This window comes from Leptodactylus fuscus, chromosome 1, assembly GCF_031893055.1.
Source record: "Leptodactylus fuscus isolate aLepFus1 chromosome 1, aLepFus1.hap2, whole genome shotgun sequence".
Classification (NCBI taxonomy): Eukaryota; Metazoa; Chordata; class Amphibia; order Anura; family Leptodactylidae; genus Leptodactylus; species Leptodactylus fuscus.
In genome coordinates this window covers 147,994,742-148,014,311 of record NC_134265.1, presented here as the reverse complement: position 1 = coordinate 148,014,311, position 19,570 = coordinate 147,994,742, and the positions used below count along the sequence as shown (strand labels likewise).

At 42.6% G+C, this 19,570-nt stretch overlaps 1 protein-coding gene across 1 annotated transcript in view; it reads right to left on the bottom strand.

Annotated features, from left to right (window-relative positions):
• The window catches only part of LOC142209269 (guanine nucleotide-binding protein G(q) subunit alpha), a 73,111-nt gene extending 59,258 nt beyond the window's left edge, over window positions 1-13,853 (bottom strand). Inside the window, exon 1 of the mRNA XM_075278208.1 lies at window positions 12,655-13,853. Within this exon, the coding sequence (XP_075134309.1) occupies window positions 12,655-12,790 (136 nt within the window). The 5' untranslated portion in view covers window positions 12,791-13,853. The remainder of the gene's footprint in view (window positions 1-12,654) is intronic.
• Window positions 13,854-19,570: the final 5,717 nt, after the last annotated feature.

Sequence of the window (19,570 nt, the reverse complement as noted above, 5' to 3'; positions counted from 1 at the left end):
CGAGTTCGATTACTGAAGCATTAGCAGTTGCTGGGAGGTTGATTAAAGAGCCTAAAAAAAGGGCTTGAGGTCGGGACAACCAAGATGGATTCTAGGGTCAACTACAGTACTGTGGAGTCTAGCTCAATATAGATAGAGCAGATTTGTGAGAGCCTGGCAGCAATGTAATATTTATAAAGATTAGGTCCATCCATTAGGCCTCCATCTTCAGCTGCATCCTCCTCTTCTCTCGTCGTCTTCCTTCAGCGTCAGCTCAGACGCCTACGCAGCCGGCTCTGCCAGCGAGCCACCAGTAGAGCATGCTGGCCGGCGGTGATTTTTTTCGAGGCCGCAATTGCGGGCACGAGCAGTATGCTCCTCTAAGTCTAAGCCGAACAAAAAATGGCCGCCGGCATGCACACTCTACTAGTGTCTCACTGGCAGAGCCGACTGTGCAGGCGTCGGAGCTGACGCAGACAGAAGACAACGAGAGAAGGGGAGGATGCAGCTGAAGATGGAGGCGTCGCTATAGAGTGTTCTCTGGCAGCAGTGGGGACGCCCCCATCGCCGTTTGAGCATACCGGTAAAAAACGGTATTTCTAAGGAACGGCGCAGCGGAGACCACGTCTACAGGTAAGAGACGAATAGCCGTTCTAAAGGCTACTCCGCCATCTAAAGCAGAAAAAAAAATACTGATTTAGTGGTAGAATCCCTTTAATTCCATTTAAAATGGGTAGCAGGGGTCTGCAAACGTTTCCTTGGAGATATGGCAATTATCCAATGTTTGTAAGCCAAAATTTAAGGTTATTGGCTGTTGAGTGGGGGGACATTACACTGCAATATTTCTGATTTGGAACTATTAACTTTAAAGGGGTACATAATTAAAAGTTATCTATTTTTGCAAATATAAGCAATTAAAAAATTTTCAGAGTTTTAAAGATTTCCTCTAAATATCTTGAGGTCACAGTCTTGATCGGTTCCCAGTGAATACGACCATGAATGCAGAACATTTCTGGGGTTGAAAAAATGAGCCATGAATTCCTAATTGTGGTTGGGATATCTTCTCATACAAGTAGTGTCCCTGCCTGATAACCCAGCTGCAAGAAGAAAATCATGGCTGGGTTATTGACAAGTCCCAGACCATAGAAAGTTTCTGCATTCGTGGTCATATCCATTGGCAACCGATCTAGACAACAAACGGTCACCAATAAGATAGAGAAAATCTTTAAAATTCTGCAGAAGTTTAGAGGCTAAAAGTTTATCAGGTGTGTTTTGAGTGTTTAAAAAACCTCACTTGGGACCAGTGAATAGTCTTTTCTGTCCTATGAAAAAGGATGGAGTCTAGCTGGAGTTTAACATCTGTTATTGTTTAGTCAGGTAGCAAGAGGGATGAAGCAGATTAGCAGTTTCTAATTTTAATAGTTTGTGTGTCAAGTCCGTCTGACCATTCTTTGTTCAGGCATGAAGTGTCTGCTAGGTACCTCTATTCGTGGCTTCATGGGCTGCCAAATTCATAGCTGGGTCAGTGTCTGAAGCATTATTATGCTCAGAAATACATCTTAATGCCAAGGTCAGTCAATAGGACTTCATTTAATTGCCATTGGGTGCGAACAACAGTGGGGGCATGGAAACCAATCTCAACCATAAGCAGGTCGTGGTCTAACCAGGCACAGGGTATGTGGCTGGCATAGACTAGGATATGCAGCATGAAAGGCCCCCAGAGTGTTTAACGTGGGGGGCACATGGTGTCACTGCCCCCAGGGAATTTTTTGGTGCTGTTATTTGAGTTTATTATTAAATATTAATATTCGGTTTTATTGGTTGAGTCTAATTAAGCTCTCTCCTATTTTCTGAGGTAACTTAAAGAAATGGTGCTTGCCACTGGGGTCAAGCTAGGTCAGCTGTGCCTAGCACGAGCAGGTTCTAGAAATTTCCAGCTGTTCTGCCTGTCAACGGGACATCAGCTGATTGGATGCCAGATGTTTTGCCCAGTAACCAGTTAAGCAGCTGATTGGACAGCTGTTTATGGCGGGAGAATTTTTGAACATAAAAGACGGCTCAGCTGGTGAGACGCGTCAGTCTTGAAGAAAACAGCTGGGGATTCAAGTCAGCGCCCACCCTCCCTCCCGAATTCTTAATTTCAAGACTGTCGCGAAGTTTTATTAGAGGGGGTTTTAGTCACCCAGATATTTCTGGGTGGACTTGAATGGTCAGAATTTGTGTACATCGTTTACATTTGGTTTTATTTTATTCATTGATTGATTTATTATAAAATTGGTTATTTATCTGAATTATTTGATATTTTATTTGATTTTATATTTATTGGATTATTTATCTTCTATTATTATTTAACCCCGAAAATAAAACATCGCGGCCTATTTTATTTCCACAAAGCAGTTGTCGTGTCTTTATTTATTTATTTATTTGATAAAGTTTATATGTGGTATTGGTTATTATGCAGTATGTGGTTGTGTGCCTGTGGGTCATGTGACACCATGGTAGACAAAAGGATCCAGTCAATCCTGGTGTAACGATGGTGAGCTGGGGAAAAAATAAATTATATATATATATATCTACACATACACACTCACTGTCTTACTCCCATGGAAGTCACGCAAAGCCTCAGCAACATTAAGGGACTGGAGAATAGTACGAAACTCTCCCTTAGCTTTAGAAGACAGTTTATCCAGAGACGGGGAGGAGCAGTCCAGAATAAAGTCGTGATATAAAGTCCCAACACCAAACTATTTTAGAGAAATCAAGATGTCCCAAGACAGCACATAGCTTGTGGAAAAACACCAACAGATATTCAATGAGAGCGTAGGAGTTAACTAAGCATATCTATTGACCACAAAGGCAACATTTAACAATAACGTATCGCCCTTGAGGGAAGACAGAATTCCTGACCAGGACTCGAAAAGTGGATTTTGACTGAAAAATGTCAGACTACACTGTGCATCACAGCTTAAGACTATACACTCAGACACTGGTTAGAGTGCCAATGGTGACCCCTGACCACCACAAAAATTGCATGCAATGGGTGTGTAAGCTTAAGAACTGGACCATATAGCAATAGAACAGCTATACAAAAATAATTCAAGGAAGCGCAACCAGTGAACTGGCAACATGGTCATGAGCGCCCAAGATTCATATAGCGGTCATTCATTAAAGCCTAATACATATGGGGCTGCATGTCCATGTTGCCACTTGTCTGACTACTACAATGAGCATGCATGCAACTGAAGTGGATGATGGAGTAAAGGAATAAAGAACTTTTTTTTTTTTTTTTTTTTTACATCATGTGGACAGCAGGATTACGTGTGCAATGCTTACCTGGGGGAGAGATGACACTATGATGCACTATGGTCACACTATTTCCACCAGTTTCCATTCTTGCATCACCCCAGAGAGTTAACACTACCAATACAAAACATCTCTTTACTCACCCCTATTCTACTCTACTGCTTTATTTCCTGTATATACCTCCTTTATATAGTTTTACCACAGGACGTACCATGTGTACTGCTTGCTAGCGCCATCCCCAGTTGTGTGAAAGCTATGCGCTATTCTGGCACATACTCATTTGGAGAGAATAAGGAATCTTGAAAGTGAAAGTAAAATAAGAGGCTTTTACAAGGGACTTCCAGGGTAAATAAGCAGAGGGGTGGATAACATGTGTCCAAGCTCTTACAGCTGGTGGCAGTATTACTATGGCAATCAAATAGTGGAAATGTTTCACACCATGAGGAAATAGGTGAGCACAGACCTTGATTACAGTTTATTTTTAATAATGAAGTAACTTCAACTATATTCTTAAGGCTTTTTTTTTTTTATGGGAACATCTCTTACAAGCCTAAGATGGATTCTGCCTAAAGATCAGCTGTACATGTCATTGTTTTCAATGGGAGACAGTGACTGACATTGTCTTTTTTCCCCCAACATGCTAGAACAAAAAGGAACAGTCTAGCTTGAACTTGCTGTGGTTTGTTACGGAATCAATTTTTGGTGGCCTAATGCATAGCAAGTCACTGTCTGGGTGCCTTGGGTATTCAACAAGGACCAGTAGAAGCTGGATATATATAGCATTAAACCAATGAGAACCAAATTTATTCATAAATTAGTAGTAGGAATAACAAAATAAAAGCCCAACGCTAATTTATAAGAAAAGATGCTCCAGAATTGTCATTTCTGCAACGACACACGTTTACACAAAACATGTATGTCAAGAGCTGTGAGGTCCTATTCCAGCAACACTTCGATTTAAAGGCCTATATATTAAATAAAAACACCTGAAAATTAACTAAAATGCCCCAAGTCTGCAATTAGGAGACCAGGTACAATTTTTGGCTGCAAAATGCAGCAGTGCCAGGCAAATGTCTAATATCAATGTACTGGAACCCACAGCTGCTTATGGCAGCAGCTTATCTCCCAGGAGAACAATGGATCATACATGATGAATATCATCCAGCCATCTCTAAGGCACCGTTCACACAGGGCAAGAGAGGGCAGATTTTGGCGCGGCATCCATGTCAAAATCCGCCCCCTCACATTAACAGTCTATGTAGACCACTAGCGCTCTTTTTTTTCTGTGAGCAGCAAGTTGCCGTTCACAGAAAAAAAAGAAGCAAGCTGCCCTTTCATCAGGCGGATTACACAGCTGATTCAGCCACGTGTCCGCCTTGCGGCAGCACGCTCCAGGCTAGGCCCATTCATTTCGGCCTACGCCAGACCGAAGTGCAGCTCCTACAAAGGGTTTATACACTATAAGCAATTTCCCAAATACACAAACATGCTAAGCTTGACCAATAATGCATGTATTCTAAACGAGAAGAACAGAAAGAGGCAAATCCAGAAACCTCTGGCAACAGCTCATCCAAAAACCAGGCAAAAAAAAAAATCAGGCATTTGAAAGTCAACATGAGAATTACACACTCACACACACTAAGGACACCCTCCCCCACCACCACAAATTAAATGGTCAAACAGCCCTACCAATGAGTTCAGCCAACTGTTATGTTATCTGTATAGACATATTTAGGGTGGAACATTTCCTGATTATCCCCTAAGCTAATAGAGGTTTGCAGAAACCTGTGGATGGGCCACCAAACCACCCATGTCACCACCAAGTGAAAGAGACAACTGCAGCATTTTAATAAATGGTTACAAAGTTCTTGAGATCTGCCATCAGTATATATGCTGCCATTTCCTTTAGTATGTATGAGTCATGTAGTGACCAGCTGGATAGCTGCCCCACACAAAAACCCCACCTGTTGGTTATTGTTGAATGTTCCATGAGGTCCAGGGAGTATGCTAATATAAACCCAGCTCATTTCCTTTACTACATCTCGTTCCTTTAGACAGATTTCACCTAAAAGTGTGCATCACGACATATGTGAGGGCACAACAAAATAAATAAAAAATAAATAAATTAAGATTTCACCTAAAAGCAGGCAGCAACAACAACAAATTAACAAGGAGAGATACCACTAGTGGCCAGACCTTTGAAGAGTTTTGTTTCTGGTGGCAAGACGTCATTTTCAGTAAATGATTTATAACTTTGCAATTTATTACAACGGCCATCAAAGAAAAAAAAAATGACTGAAGGACAGGAACAATTTAATGATGAATTGATTCAACATTTAGCAGAGCCAACGGCATATTACAGATAGGAAGCAAACCTAGCAAGATGGTGTACATGAATTGCTTAAAAGTGTATCTAGCATTGTAGTTCTGTAGTGGTGGCATGATATGGATTCACAGACACTAGCATACCTTGGACTGGCCAACATTCTACCTTTCTTCCTCTGCTTCAGTTATATCTATGGAAGCGCCGGCAATTTCCCTATACGTATAGTTGACATGCTGCGATTTCCAAAACCATGATGGTTTTGAAAATCACAGTGGGTTCGCAACACAAGATGTGGATGAAATTGGCTAAAATCCCATCCACCTTGCAGTGACTGTATAACACTGCGTTTCCGCTACGTGGGGGCCCACCTTTAAAGAGGACCTTTCACCATATCTGGGCACATGCAGTGTTATATACTGCCAGAAAGCTGACAGTGCGATGAATTCAGCGCACTGTCGGCTTTCCCGATCCGTGCCCGGTGTAAAGCGCTATCGGTCCCAGTACCGTAGCGCTTTACAGTCAGAAGGGCGTTTCTGACCATTAGCCAGGAACGTCCTTCTGCCTCGTGGCGCCTATCGCGCTGTACTGTGGAGCCGGGAGGAACGCCCCCTCCCTCTCCTGATAATGCTCGTCTACGGACAAGCTGTGTGAGCAGAGGGAGGGGGGAGTTCCTCCCGGCTCCACGGCACAACGCGATTGGCGCCGCGAGGCAGAAGGACGTTCCTGGCTAATGGTCAGAAACGCCCTTCTGACCATAGAAGAGCTACGGTACCGGGCCGTAAGCTCTTCACACCGGGCACAGATCGGGAAAGCCGACAGTGCGCTGAATGCAGCGCACTGTCAGCTTTCTGGCAGTATATAACACTGCCTGTGCCCAAAAGTGGTGAAAGGTCCTCTTTAATCATCCACATTCTAGGCAAAGGTTTCCCAAATGAAGTTTCACTTTAACCTGACAACTGAATACAGAATACCAATTGCAATAATGTGGTCTAAAGGGACTCCATAGAACTATGCCATTGTCTGGTGACATCTATAAGAAGAGGTACAGAAATTCAATATTTCCATATCCACTTCAGGATTTATTTTCTGGCTTCCCAGTACACAACATATTAAATATTAAATGTTAACAATTTGTCCTAGAGAAAACAAGCTGTCATAAAGTCATGTAAACTGTAAAAGATATGGCTTTTAGTAGGCGGGAGAAAAAAAAAAAAAAAAGTAAAAAAGGAGAAAATGAAAAGGACTTCTAGCTGGTCACGCACAATAATAAAAGCAGGACAACTCCTAGCTAATCTTACTGACTAAAACCAGTTGTCATACTAGCAAAGTATGACTAGTACTATAAAGGGTATAGTACTGTTCAGAACACCTTTGTTGAAATAGATTACTAACTGTTATTAACTTGAAGCTAGCAGCAAATAAACATCTTAAGACATATCAAAACGTTAATTTTAAAAGGGGCAAAAAACCAAAAAAAACAACAACAGTTTTTTGGATTCTAAACATACAGAAGTAAATGAATATAGGCAATAATCAAGGTAAAGGAAGGACAGTTCATGTTATCATAAGGGAGTCTTGAATGAGAAAGTAGACTGTCCAGTGTCTCATGCAGGATAAAGGACATTAAAACTGCTTTTTTAAAAACAAACAAACAAACAAACAAGATGGTATTCACAGTATTATAGGCTTTAAAGGTGATATATCCCAGAATTTCTTATTAGAGACTCCTGCACATGGGTGTATACAGACTGGAAGATCTGATCACACATTACTAGATTTCCCATTCAGAACATCCCATATACAGTACAGGACAGTGGGGACGTAAGGATATGATCAAACACTGAGCTGACTCTCAAAAGCATGACATAACCAATGTGTAAGCAACCCCTATTGTCCTCCCCACCCATACACACCAGAGACCAAAAAAAAAAAAAAAGTCAGTGTGTCGAGAATTCAACAGCTGTCTGATATGTATGACTGGCCCTAGTAGCTTTACTTATCCCATGGCAGGCAGCAGTTATTTAGTTAATTTTGGGGCTCTAAGTATTTTACTGGAAAAGATCTATTGCAGATATAGCAGCAGCTATGGGACCCAAGAACTGAAGGGGTCTATTACCACTAAGGCCTAGGGTGCAACAAGTGATAACTATGGATCATGGAAGAGCGTTTGGAGAACACCTCCATTACCTTACTGGGACATCATAAGGCATGCATGTGACATCATTATTATTACTTTCTTCATATGCTGGGATGTCACAATGTAGACAGTAATATTTTATGTGTGCATTATCCCAGTACTCTAACATCAATAGATGCACTGGTACCATCACTCTGCACATTACATCCACTGTAAAATCATAATGTGTGCAGAGGAGAAACTCTTCCAGCTTCTGTACTTTCTGCTTGAGGCCAGTTCCCCATGTTGCATAAAACACAACATTTTGGCCACAGCAGAAAGGTTGTGTGCTACAGAACCTGCAAAGCAGATGGGATTCTGGGTAATTGCAGAAAAAAATAAAATCTGATTCCATTAAAAAAAAAAAAATATATCGCAGAACATCAACTATACCTAAAGAAATACTGGAGTTTTCCCATATACGTATAATAGGAGTAGTAAGTCTGCGAAGGAGAACTTTGTGGACTTTCTGTGAAAAAGCACATCTTTATGCTTCCAGCCCGATATTGTGTATCGGATGGGTGCCAGAAGCGGCTCTATATACCTGATCAGTGTTGCCAATTTGTAGCGAAATGTCCTAAAAATCTTGCAAGAAAATAAACTACTGGTTACCTAAACGAAAATCACATTCATTACATTTATTGCCTATATTAAAAAAAATAAAAAAATTAACTCATTTCACAATTTGTAGTAGATTCTTACTTGCTGAATGGAGATTCTACACAAAGCAAATGACAATAATACAAATTGTGAAATTAAATTTTCAAACGTTTTTGCAGAATAAGCAATAAATGTAAAATATAAAATCAAATAAAAATAAATTTTAATAAATAATAATAATCTGTAGTCAATGGCATATTAACTATAGGAAATTTTATAAAAGCCATAAACAAAAATCTAATCCTTTAAGAAAAGTCCCATAGAGGTGGTGGGAGAGAAAACTATTTATTTGCTGCTCTCTGTCTGGAAGAGGGCACATGAAACACAACATGATGCATGCAAATAAGAGGAAAAACAAGTCACTAACAGTGTACATTCCTGGGCACTGCCTGCCAAAGCTATTACACAGCACCCAAGAATGAGCTCTTATTAATATGCAATGCATGGCACTTCTTTGTTTAGCTGATATTTTTACTCCACAAAATACCTTACATGAGGCCTACAAATGATTATTGCTAAGCAAAGCAAGCATATCTTAGCAGCTTTGAGTGAATAGGATATTTAAAGAGGTTAACCCACAGGCACACATTTATATTGTGGATATGCAAAAGAGTCCACAACAGAAATCCAAGTCCGAGACTGTGACTTGAGCAGCGCATATGCCAGTGGATCTGCATGAGAATTATGCCCACAGTCATTCAATGGGGCCAGATGAAAATCAACAGTGGATGGAGAGAAGGTTTTTAATTTATTTTTTAAAAGAATCCTGGGGCACACAGACCTAGCATCGGCAGGTTTGGGACACTATATTCGAGAGGTTAAGGGTCTATTCACTGAGGAAAACGGTGTGGAATTTTCCACACTGAAAAAAAAAAAAAAAAAAAAAAAGCCTCCCATTGATTTAAATGGGTTCTGCTAGCTTTTTTTTCCCCACTAGCGGAACTAGCAGCTAGCAGAACCCATAGAAATCAATGGGAGGCTTTTTTTTCAGCATGGAAAATTCCACACCAAATTACCCACCATTTTCCTCCGTGTGAATGGACCCTTATGGTCCCAAAAACCGCCTGACAGGTTCCTTTAACTATGAAATAAAAGGCTGTATGGTCATGGCTGCAGCAAGAGGCAGTATGTCACTTATACGCTGATCTCTTCATTCACATCTATAAGAATCGAAGAATAACTGAGCCCCCATTTCTTAAAGGTAGATGAAGGTTCCAAAGAGAAGACTTAAATCAATAGGATTTACAGGAATGTCCCAGATGGAAATACTCCATTGTTAAAGACAATAGGTTTTTGAGGTGGTGGTCTTTACTTTTTGTGTTTTTTGCGTCAAGGGCATCTCCTTCAAACGCAGCATAGTTTTTTGTCCCTTTCTTATGCAATGTCCTATAGCCTTCTGTATATGACTTGAAAAATACATGAAAAAAATGAAAATGCATGTCAAAAGTAACTGAATAACCACCCCTACTCCCACCGTGGCTTGGGGGAGGGAGGACTATTGAATTCATTCGATTTTTAAAAGCTAAAAACATCCGTGTGAGGGAGTTCTGATGTGGCCATGGATATTAAAAAAAAGAAAATATATTATAAAACATACAGCAACAAAGGATTTAGTTTCTCATACTACTTACCTAGCACATAGTAAAATTGTACTGATGTTACAACATTACTAAGGATCAACAGAGTTTAGTTGTCTGGATAATAAATCCTTAAGGGCTTCTCACCCAAAGAATAAGATTTTTTTTCTATCAGATCCTAACTTTCGTGCTGTCCTATATGGAGGTCTATAGGTGAGATTATACTGCCATTTTCCTGGATGGTCTGTCTGGCTCTGACATTTCTATGTTGCCTCTTAACAGCCTACTGATGCTTTAGTCCAAGTTCAGAATTGAGTTGGGAGTCTTGCACAGTTAGACATATGAAAGTGTAGATACCATGACTTCTCAAGTAAAAAGGACAGTGCTGTATCCACATTAGAAAAAGATGAAGGAAGTCAAAGAACAAGAGATTGGATAAACCATGTTCCCCAACCAAGACAATCACTAGGCCAGTGTTTCCAAACTCGCCTTCTCAGACTGTTTCTTTAAGCCATAATAAGAGGTTCCCAAGAACTCTCTCTTTATAAGAAAGACAAACAGATTTCCTCCTGTTCAAAGATACTGTCAATGCGAGTAACACGTCTGAGCTAAACTGTAGCACTGAACAAGAATTATAGATTGTTTTACTTGCCCCTATGCCAAGCTTCTTTACGCAGGCATGGCATTAGAGGTTCCAAAGACCAAGTACAATTCAGGTGTTCCTCTGCTGTAACGGGTCAGAAATTACTGCACAAGGCCTTTTATTACTGCAGGAATAAGACAAACCTCCATATGTGAGAATACTGTATACGAATCATTGCCGACTATTACCCAAACTACATGTACCATTATTTCAGTGATCAGAAAGGCCTAAAAAGTTTGCAGCGTAGAGTTTGATTCATATGCAATTCAAAAATAATATTTAAAAAAAAAAAAAAAAAAAAAAAAAAATCATACGTGAAAAGGCTACTGGCTTATCAGTAATTGTTCTTTTAGGCGGCTCTATACCTGTAAATTTAAGCTAACATTACTTACATCTTGCAATTTATTGTATTACAACAGTAAGGACAATAAAACACCAAACATACTATAGTTTTGGGAACAAGTATATGTGCAACAGAACTGAACAGGATGCAAGAACGCCAATGGCTTAGAAGACACACACCAGTGTAGTATGAATCTGGATAAGAAACCAGGCAGCTAAAACTAAGCTCCAGACGACCAAGTGTGAATGCTCTGTGGATACACCAATCGGAAAGCCTACCAATTCAGATTGTGCCAAGTCTGACATTTCAGATCTTTCATTTAACCACACTGCAGCTCCTTATATTCCTTCTACAGATTACCTTGAAGCACCCACAGTCCATACCATGGACACAGTACATACTGGACACATATCAGAAATTGGATTTTTATCAATGTATAAAATGGTCATGATGGCAGCGTAATGACATTATTTCATTATTGTTTTCCTACCAAGAACGAAAGCAATTCTAGATGCTTCACGCACCTAGCTTCACTCAACAGCAAGGCCATAAAAGCAATGCATTAGCAGAGCATGCTCAGCTCCATTTTGATATTCATCATCACTTAACGGTGGTTACTTGCAGACTATCCATCCATCTTTAATGTAACAGTAATGCACACATGTATGTTACACACAAGCTTAGATCAATAGATCCGAATCACTATTGTGGAAACGGTAACCGCATAAAAGATATTTATTGTTTTACAATGCCCTTGTAGCTATAAACATGCAAGCATTAATACCAACTATTTGCAGTCAAATGCTATTCAGTATATAAAACAGAAATGAAGTGTTGAAGTAATATATATGTGGGGTTGTGGCTCTGACATCCTATAAAATCCAACAACTATATTGTTCTGATGGAGGAGTTATCCAATGTCTGTTCTAGTCAACTGAAGGGTCATTGTGTGTATAAACACACTATATATTTATTATACCCATAAATATTACATATATGCACACAAATGTGGAAAAAGCAAACAGACTATGGGATACATAAAGCACTACAGGTGGAATTTATATACAAAAGATGGGGATGATGGGGGTTACCATGTAATCTTCTGCAGTGTGAAACATCTTGCATAGCATACAAGAATATTTGATAATTCTACAACTACAATCTATAAAATGTTATTACATATAATACACATGACACGGGGAATGTAATGATAGCCTAATGCCCTAGAAATATAAGGCCTGTCAGTGCCTGCATAAAGAAATACAATCAACTTCCATATGTGAATAAACATGAAGCAGGATGGATGGTTGGTTGGGGTGTGTACACAAGATGGATTATATGGACATCCGGATAAGAAGCATTGCAATGGACCCACTAGGCCTATGCCCAGTACTGACAGCAGGGGCTCTATGTAACCAGGGAAGATCTAGAGGCTACATTATATGTGCAGACTGGCAGTGCCCACTCTGCCCTATGTGCCACATCCTCCATCCTAGTGTATGACACACGCACACGTATATGGCATTTTCTATGTACACTGTTTGCTGTGCGGATGAATGGACACACAAGGAGTAGGGAGGGGGACACACATGTGTGTGCAGGAAGAGGCCGGGGCACAATCCCCTTCACACCCGGGCACACACTCACCCAGAAGCAGCAGCTTGAGCTCCCTGCGGGCGTCCCTCTTGTCTCGGCGAAGCTGCCTCTCGATCTCGTCGTTGATCCTTCGAGCTTCCTTGGCCTCCTCGCTGAGGCAGCACGCCATGATGGACTCCAGAGTCATGTCTCCTGACTGCTGGTGGTGCTGGAAAGAGACAGACCCCCACCCTGCAAGTCACAGACCTACTGCTGCTGCTTCTTCTTGGAAAGAGGGGGCTCGCCGTGCAGAATCGGGGGAGACACTGTCAGATACGGGAGAGATCCACAGCTTAGGGCAGCCCGGCACTCAGGTGCCCCCCAGCAGCCGGCTGATCTGATGGCACCCTAAAGTGGGTGGGTGGGTGCTGCCGTTGCCCGTGTACAGGGGACACCTAACACCCGATCTGCTGTCACTCGCCTGCTCCAACTCCGCCTCCTCTCAGAACCATGCACCAAACAACATGGTGACATCCATGGGAAGACGAGCGCTAGATATGGGCAGACGTGCAGCGGGGCAGGTCCCGGGTTCCTCGACTCTTCCGATCTTCCCGGTAGTAAGGCGCAAACTGGCTGCAGATCGCTGGAAGCCCCCGGTAGTCGTAGCGCTAACAGCTTGTGCCCTTCCCCCTCTCACACATTTTTTTTCCTTCCTCCAGATCTTCAAATGTCTCGTCGCTTCACGTTCAGGGTCTTTGGGTTTATTCCCGGAATAAAGCCTCTTCTCATGCCCGCACACTGGCCGTGTATTGTCGCTGGCGTTCACTGTGTCTGCCTGCAATCATTTCCCCAGCCAGCCTTTTCAATGGCTCTGCTCCCCGGGCGTGGTAAGGCAGAATATGGCGGACCTTCTCCCAGCGAGCAGGGATAGACAGTTATACAGGAGTGCAAATCCCAGGAATCCTACACAGCAATGTGCCTCACTCACTGTGCACGGCTGTCACTGTGCCCCCTGCATCCTGTGTGCTTTGTGCCTTCCATGTCCTCCACCGAGCCGTCTACTTCATACAAAGATCGAGATTTTTGCTTTCGTCTAGTCCATGCATGTAATTCTATTACAACCAATTCACTATTGGATCATATGACGTTGAGAAAGTGGGGAGGAGAAAGCTGCAAGTCAAGGGGAGGAAAGAAATCACTTGTACTGCATTACAAGTCCTGCTCACAGCATTATTATGGAGGAGACCTTAGTCATTCCACTGGGTCCTTCTTTATATAGCTGGCCTCGGCCACCTATATATGTCACAATGGCGGAAAGCATGCACCTCCTTATTTGTGACGGGATTTAGCAGTCAGTGGGTCACTCATGTCTGTATACTGTATACATAAGTACAGGATGGCTCAGTGTGAGTGCACATTCCTAACTCAGACAAAATGACATCACAGCTGAGGTAAATAAGAACAAATATCTCCACGTGAGGAGATTCCCTCACAAAAATGTGCCTGGGGGCTGGCTTCTGTCTGAAAGGAGAAAACCATTTCCTACATTATTAATCTGCACTCATTCACTTGCTGTCATGTGAGAGAACACCTGAGGTAAAATGGCAGTGCGAAAGGTAAATAATAGAAAAGTTAAAGAGGTTTCTGTGATTTAAAGAAAATGGAGCACACCAGGATATGGTGTCAAATAAAGGAAAAAACGTATGCTTCCTTGGGTTATCTTTAGTTGACCCACCAATCCAGCAGTGTCAACTTCACCTACATCTTTCAGGTAACCTCTGCAGCCAAACAATGGCCTCAACAGAGAGCAAAGCAAGTATGGCACGTGAACGCTGAAGCCAATGACTGGCTGCAGTGTGTTATTGTCTCTCTGCCAGTGGCGTAACTACCGCCATAGCAGCGGAGGCAGCTGCCACAGAGCCTGGGACATCAGGGGCCCGGTGACAGCCACTACCGCTGCTATCATTATACTCGGGGGTCTTTTCGGACCTTCGAGTATAATGATCGGCGGACCGGGAGAGGTAAGAAACATAAAAAACACTGTTACTTACCTCTCCACGATCCTGCCAGGCCTCCTTCCTAGTTGACTGACGTCACATGAACCCGGCCTGCGTCCCGGGTCATGTGACGTCCGACGTCATTGACGAGGGATGGCAGCGGAGAAGACAACGTAGGAGCCAGGGGACAGGTAAGTAACAGTGGTTTTTTATGTTTTTATTCCCCCGGGTCTCCGATTATTATACTCTGGGGTCTAGAGTATAATAATTGTTTATGGGTGTCCACAGTGGGACTTAATACTGTGTGCAGGGGCCACTGTTGGGGATAGTACTGTGTGTAGGGGACACTATGGGGGATAATACTGTGTGCAGGGACCACTATGGGGGATAATACTGTGTGCAGGGACCACTATGGGGGATAATACTGTGTGCAGGGGCCACTATTGGGGATAGTACTGTGTGCAGGGGCCACTATGGGGGATAATACTGTGTGTAGGGGCCACTATGAGGGATAATACTGTTTGCAGGGGCCACTATGGGGGATAATACTGTGTGAAGGGGCCACTATGGGGCATAATAGAATGCGCAGGAATGCGTAGGAGGGGGTTGGTCGAGGTCTTTGGGGGGGGGGGGACATGTCAAAAGTTCACCACGGGGCCCCGCCATTCCTAGTTAAGCCACTGCTCTCTGCTGAAGAATTTACTAGGTAATCATGAGGCTATGTTCACACATGGGTTAGGCCTGGCTCACATATGCGTTCAGTATTCCGTGCCGGGGAATACTGAACGGATTAAAAAATGGTGAGCAATGAAAACACACGGACCCTATAGATTATAATGGGATCCGTGTGTTTTCCATGCGTTGTTCGCACAAATCATGTAGTACTTGAAGTACAGGGTTAGGCAGGGAGGTATGAATGATTTGAAATAACAGTTACACACTCATTTTTCAACAAAACTCAAATTTTATTTTTTCAATGTGTAGCTTGGATGTTGCCATTACAAAAATCAAAGAAAAACAAAAGAAAAAAGAAATTAAAACATTAATTACATATGAAAAATTACATTTGTTAATTGGTGTCGGTTTTTGTCCATACACTGCTGTAGATGTTGTGACAGTCGTGCAGTTCCGAGTCTCAAAGAACCTGTTCGTTGAAAGTTATTCACCCACTTCATTATCGTGTCAAACTTCGGTGCACAACCATGATGGCCAATGCTGAAATGATTCCGGAAACGTCTCTGTGTTTGAATGACAGAACGGCCCGTTTCAATAAAGGTGTTTACACAAACACACGATGCTCTATCGATCACGTCTCCATTGCTACGAAAATGGCGGCTCCTGGCAAGCAGATACCCCCACTCTTTAGCCACAAAGGTTATCCCCACCTTGCGTGGCACCCTGTTCAAATCATCCATACCTCCCTGCCTAACCTTGTACTTTTGTCTCCGCATGATTCGTGTGGAAAACACACAAACCCCATTATAGTCTATGGGGTTTGTGTGTTCTCATTGCTCACCGCTTTTTAATGCGTTCGGTATTCCATTCAGGGGGGTCCCCAAGCAAACACCCAGAACAGAATACCAAAGGCAGATGTGAACCAGGCCTTAGGCTCCATTCCCACGGAGTAACGCGCCATGCATTCAGACACGTATACACAGAGTGTGAGCGCTCAAAACAGATCCCATTCATTTCAATGTGTGCCAGCTCACGTGCGCTACACATTGAAATCAATGGGAGGCTTTTTAACCCATTGATTTCAATGTGTAGCGCACGTGAGCTGGCACACATTGAAATGAATGGCATCTGTCTGAATGCACAGCGCGTTACTCCGTGGGAGCGGAGCCTTAGACTCTGTTTAGAGACTCCGTCACAGGGTTGAAAATTGCCTAACAAAAAAATGTTGCAAGTCGGACTTTTTCGTCCGGCGGTTTTAGCACAACCAATGGATCCCATACTAGTTAATAAGGTCCTTTGGGCTCCATATGTGAGCACTGTCGTAGCGGTTCGCCTATCCTTTGTTCTGGCCCTGGAATTATAGCTAGGCCAACGTTAGTGTGAAAGTTATTTCTTTATGTTATGTCATAATACTCAGGCCATACATGACTTATAGCCTGAAATATTTTGCAGTTTTCCCCGCTGCATGCGATATTTGGAATTCATAGTTCTTTGCAAACTGGTGGATGGAGTCTAGCTGCCCTACACTGCATACAGTAAAGAAGATTTATGAAGAGTGTTGTTATCAACACCAATCTTTATGTATCCTGTACCCACAAGTGCATACCTCCCACCTGTCTCGAATTCTGTGGGACAGTCCTGGATTGTGAGCCTTGTCCCAGTCAGCAGGATTCAACTCATCTGTGTCTGGATTATACAGTAGTGAAGCAGGAGTGGACGCCTCCTGCCTCACCACTGTGCTCCAGCTCACTCACATCATGCCTGCAGCTCCCGGGACAAGAGACTGCAGACTGCACAGCAGGGGAGCGAGGAGAGGTGAGCTGGTTTTTATGTTAAGCTTTTGTAGCTTAAGACTGACAGGAGGTGGGTCATTAAACCTGGGGGTAGCTAGAGAAGGACATTAATATGGGGACAACTAGAGGGTGACATTAAACTGAGGGCAACTGGAGGATTGGGCATATTTTGTCCCTCTTTCTGTCCTTTGTAAATTGGGAGGTATGCAAGTGAATCCCAGTTAGAGGGGTTGTCCACTTTCTAATATTGATTGCCTATCCTAAACTAGGCAATCAATATTAGCTCTACAGAGGTCCAACTACCGAGACCCCGCAGATCAGCTGTTCGGGCATAGGGTTGTTCCTGGTAAAGCTTACATAGCATTTAGTGGGACAGCGCTGCTCATATGTCATATGGCCCTGCTCGAAAGGATAGGCCATCTGTATTAGAAAGTGGATAAAACATTTTAGTCCATTGCTTTCATCCTATAATGGATTAGAGCAAAGGGCCATATTAACAGAACTTAGCCTTATATTGAGTTAGTCTCCATATTCACTTCTCACACAAGGCTTCATTCTGTGCAGTTGTAGAGTCATATCTTAAAACATAGGCATGTTAAAGAGCTACTTGACTCACAATGTAGCAGAGTTTAACAGTTGCAGTTATCTGTATGTCTTTCCAGCAGCCGCCTTCTCATTCCCATTGCCCTCCCCTCTCCATAGATTTTTATGTAAAAAAGAAAAAAAAAAAAGTAGCTCAGTCTGATAAGAGGTTCAGGAACGTATTTCTTTAACAATATATATTATAAAGTTTTTTGTATCGACATCTATTGTTCATTTATCAAAGATTGTTTTAGAATTTCAGGTATGCTTTATAAATATATTTATATTTTATTCCTTTATATCCTCTTGATACTGTAGCTTGTAGTATAAGGGCTTGTTCACATCTGCGCCTGGCACTCCGTTATGCACGTTTCCGTTTCCTGCATAAAACAGAGCAGGATACGGAAACCTGCAGGATTCTTTCTCACCCATTCATTTGAATGGGTGAGAAAGCTGTCCGACTGTGAGCGGAAACCGGGTTTTTTTAATCCGGACACAATGTCGGACATGCAGTACTCTGTGTCCGGATTTAAAAAAACGGTTTCGCAGCGGAGAGCATAAAACGCTCACGGCCGGACCCAGTCTGCTGCATTTTTTTCTGCTGCGTCTATGCCACATGGGGCTCTGGCCTAAAGTGGGGTTAGGCTAGAATGGCCCAGTCAAAGTCCACACCTAAACCCCACTGTGGCAAGACATGAAAATTGCTGTTCACAGACGTTCTCCAATCAATCTGGCTGTTTGAGTTTGAGCTATTTTGCCAAGAAGAATGGGCAAAAATCTGTAGCTGCAGATAAAAGACTTGAAGCTGTAATTGCAGCAAAAGGTGGCTCTACAAAGTATTGATATAGAGGGCTGAATACTTTTGCACGTCACACTTCAGATTTTTATTTGATTAAAATTTTGAAAATCCATGTATCATTTTCCTTATACTTCACAATTATCTACTACTTTGTGTTGGTCTTTCACTTAAATCTTAATAAAATACTTTTAAGTTTGTTGTTGTAAGGTGACGAAATGAGAAAAAGTCTCATGGGTATGAATAATTTTGCAAGCCACTGTAGTGGCATACATTGCAGCTTTCTATTGAATGCATATGTTTCGAAATTCTCCTGACACGCAATAGCAACAAAAGGCAATAATAAAGTTTAAAGAGAGTATTATTCTTACTACTGTGTTTCCCCGAAAGTAAGGCATGCGGGGGTTTCTGTTGAATTGCCTAATATAAGGCACCCCCCGAAAATAAGGCATGCCCAAAAATCGTGTGCACAGCAAAGTCGGCTGCTGCCTCTGCTGTTGTGTCCACTGTCCCTGCTGCTGTAGGATGAGCTCTCCCAGCTAATCCCAGAGGCAGCAGCCGGTATACAGAAAAGACAGTAGCCGGCTTTGCTGTGCACACGGAGCACAGAGCACGACATCCAGCTGGCTGCTGTGTCAGTGAAGTGGGGATCGCTTAGCCCCGCCAACGAAAGCTCCACTAAGCCCTGCTCCCGAAGCCTCACTAAGCCCCACCCACCACTGCCGGGACGAACAGCAGCACCTGCGCTGCTAGGAAGATGGGAAAGGTAAGTAGGATACCTTCCCCCCCTCCCCTACACTACCTACAACCGGCAGTTATGCTTACGCTCCGCTAAGGAAGTGCCGGCATGACTGCCAGTTGTAATAAAGACGTCCCCCGAAAATAAGACAGGTCCTATATTTAAGATGACAATTTCATATAAGACACTGTCTTATTTTCGGGGAAACACGGTACATCAGATTGCCGGTCAGGCATGTAGACCATGTCCCAGTGTGTAATTTACCAGGACAAGCTATTGTGGGGAATCGCTCAGGTAGATGCTTGTAGCAGTGCAGGAAACAGGGACACAGACACTGGATTGCACACAAGTTCAGGCTTTATTCACATGTAATGCATTCACTACTTTTGCAAAGCCACAGGATAAA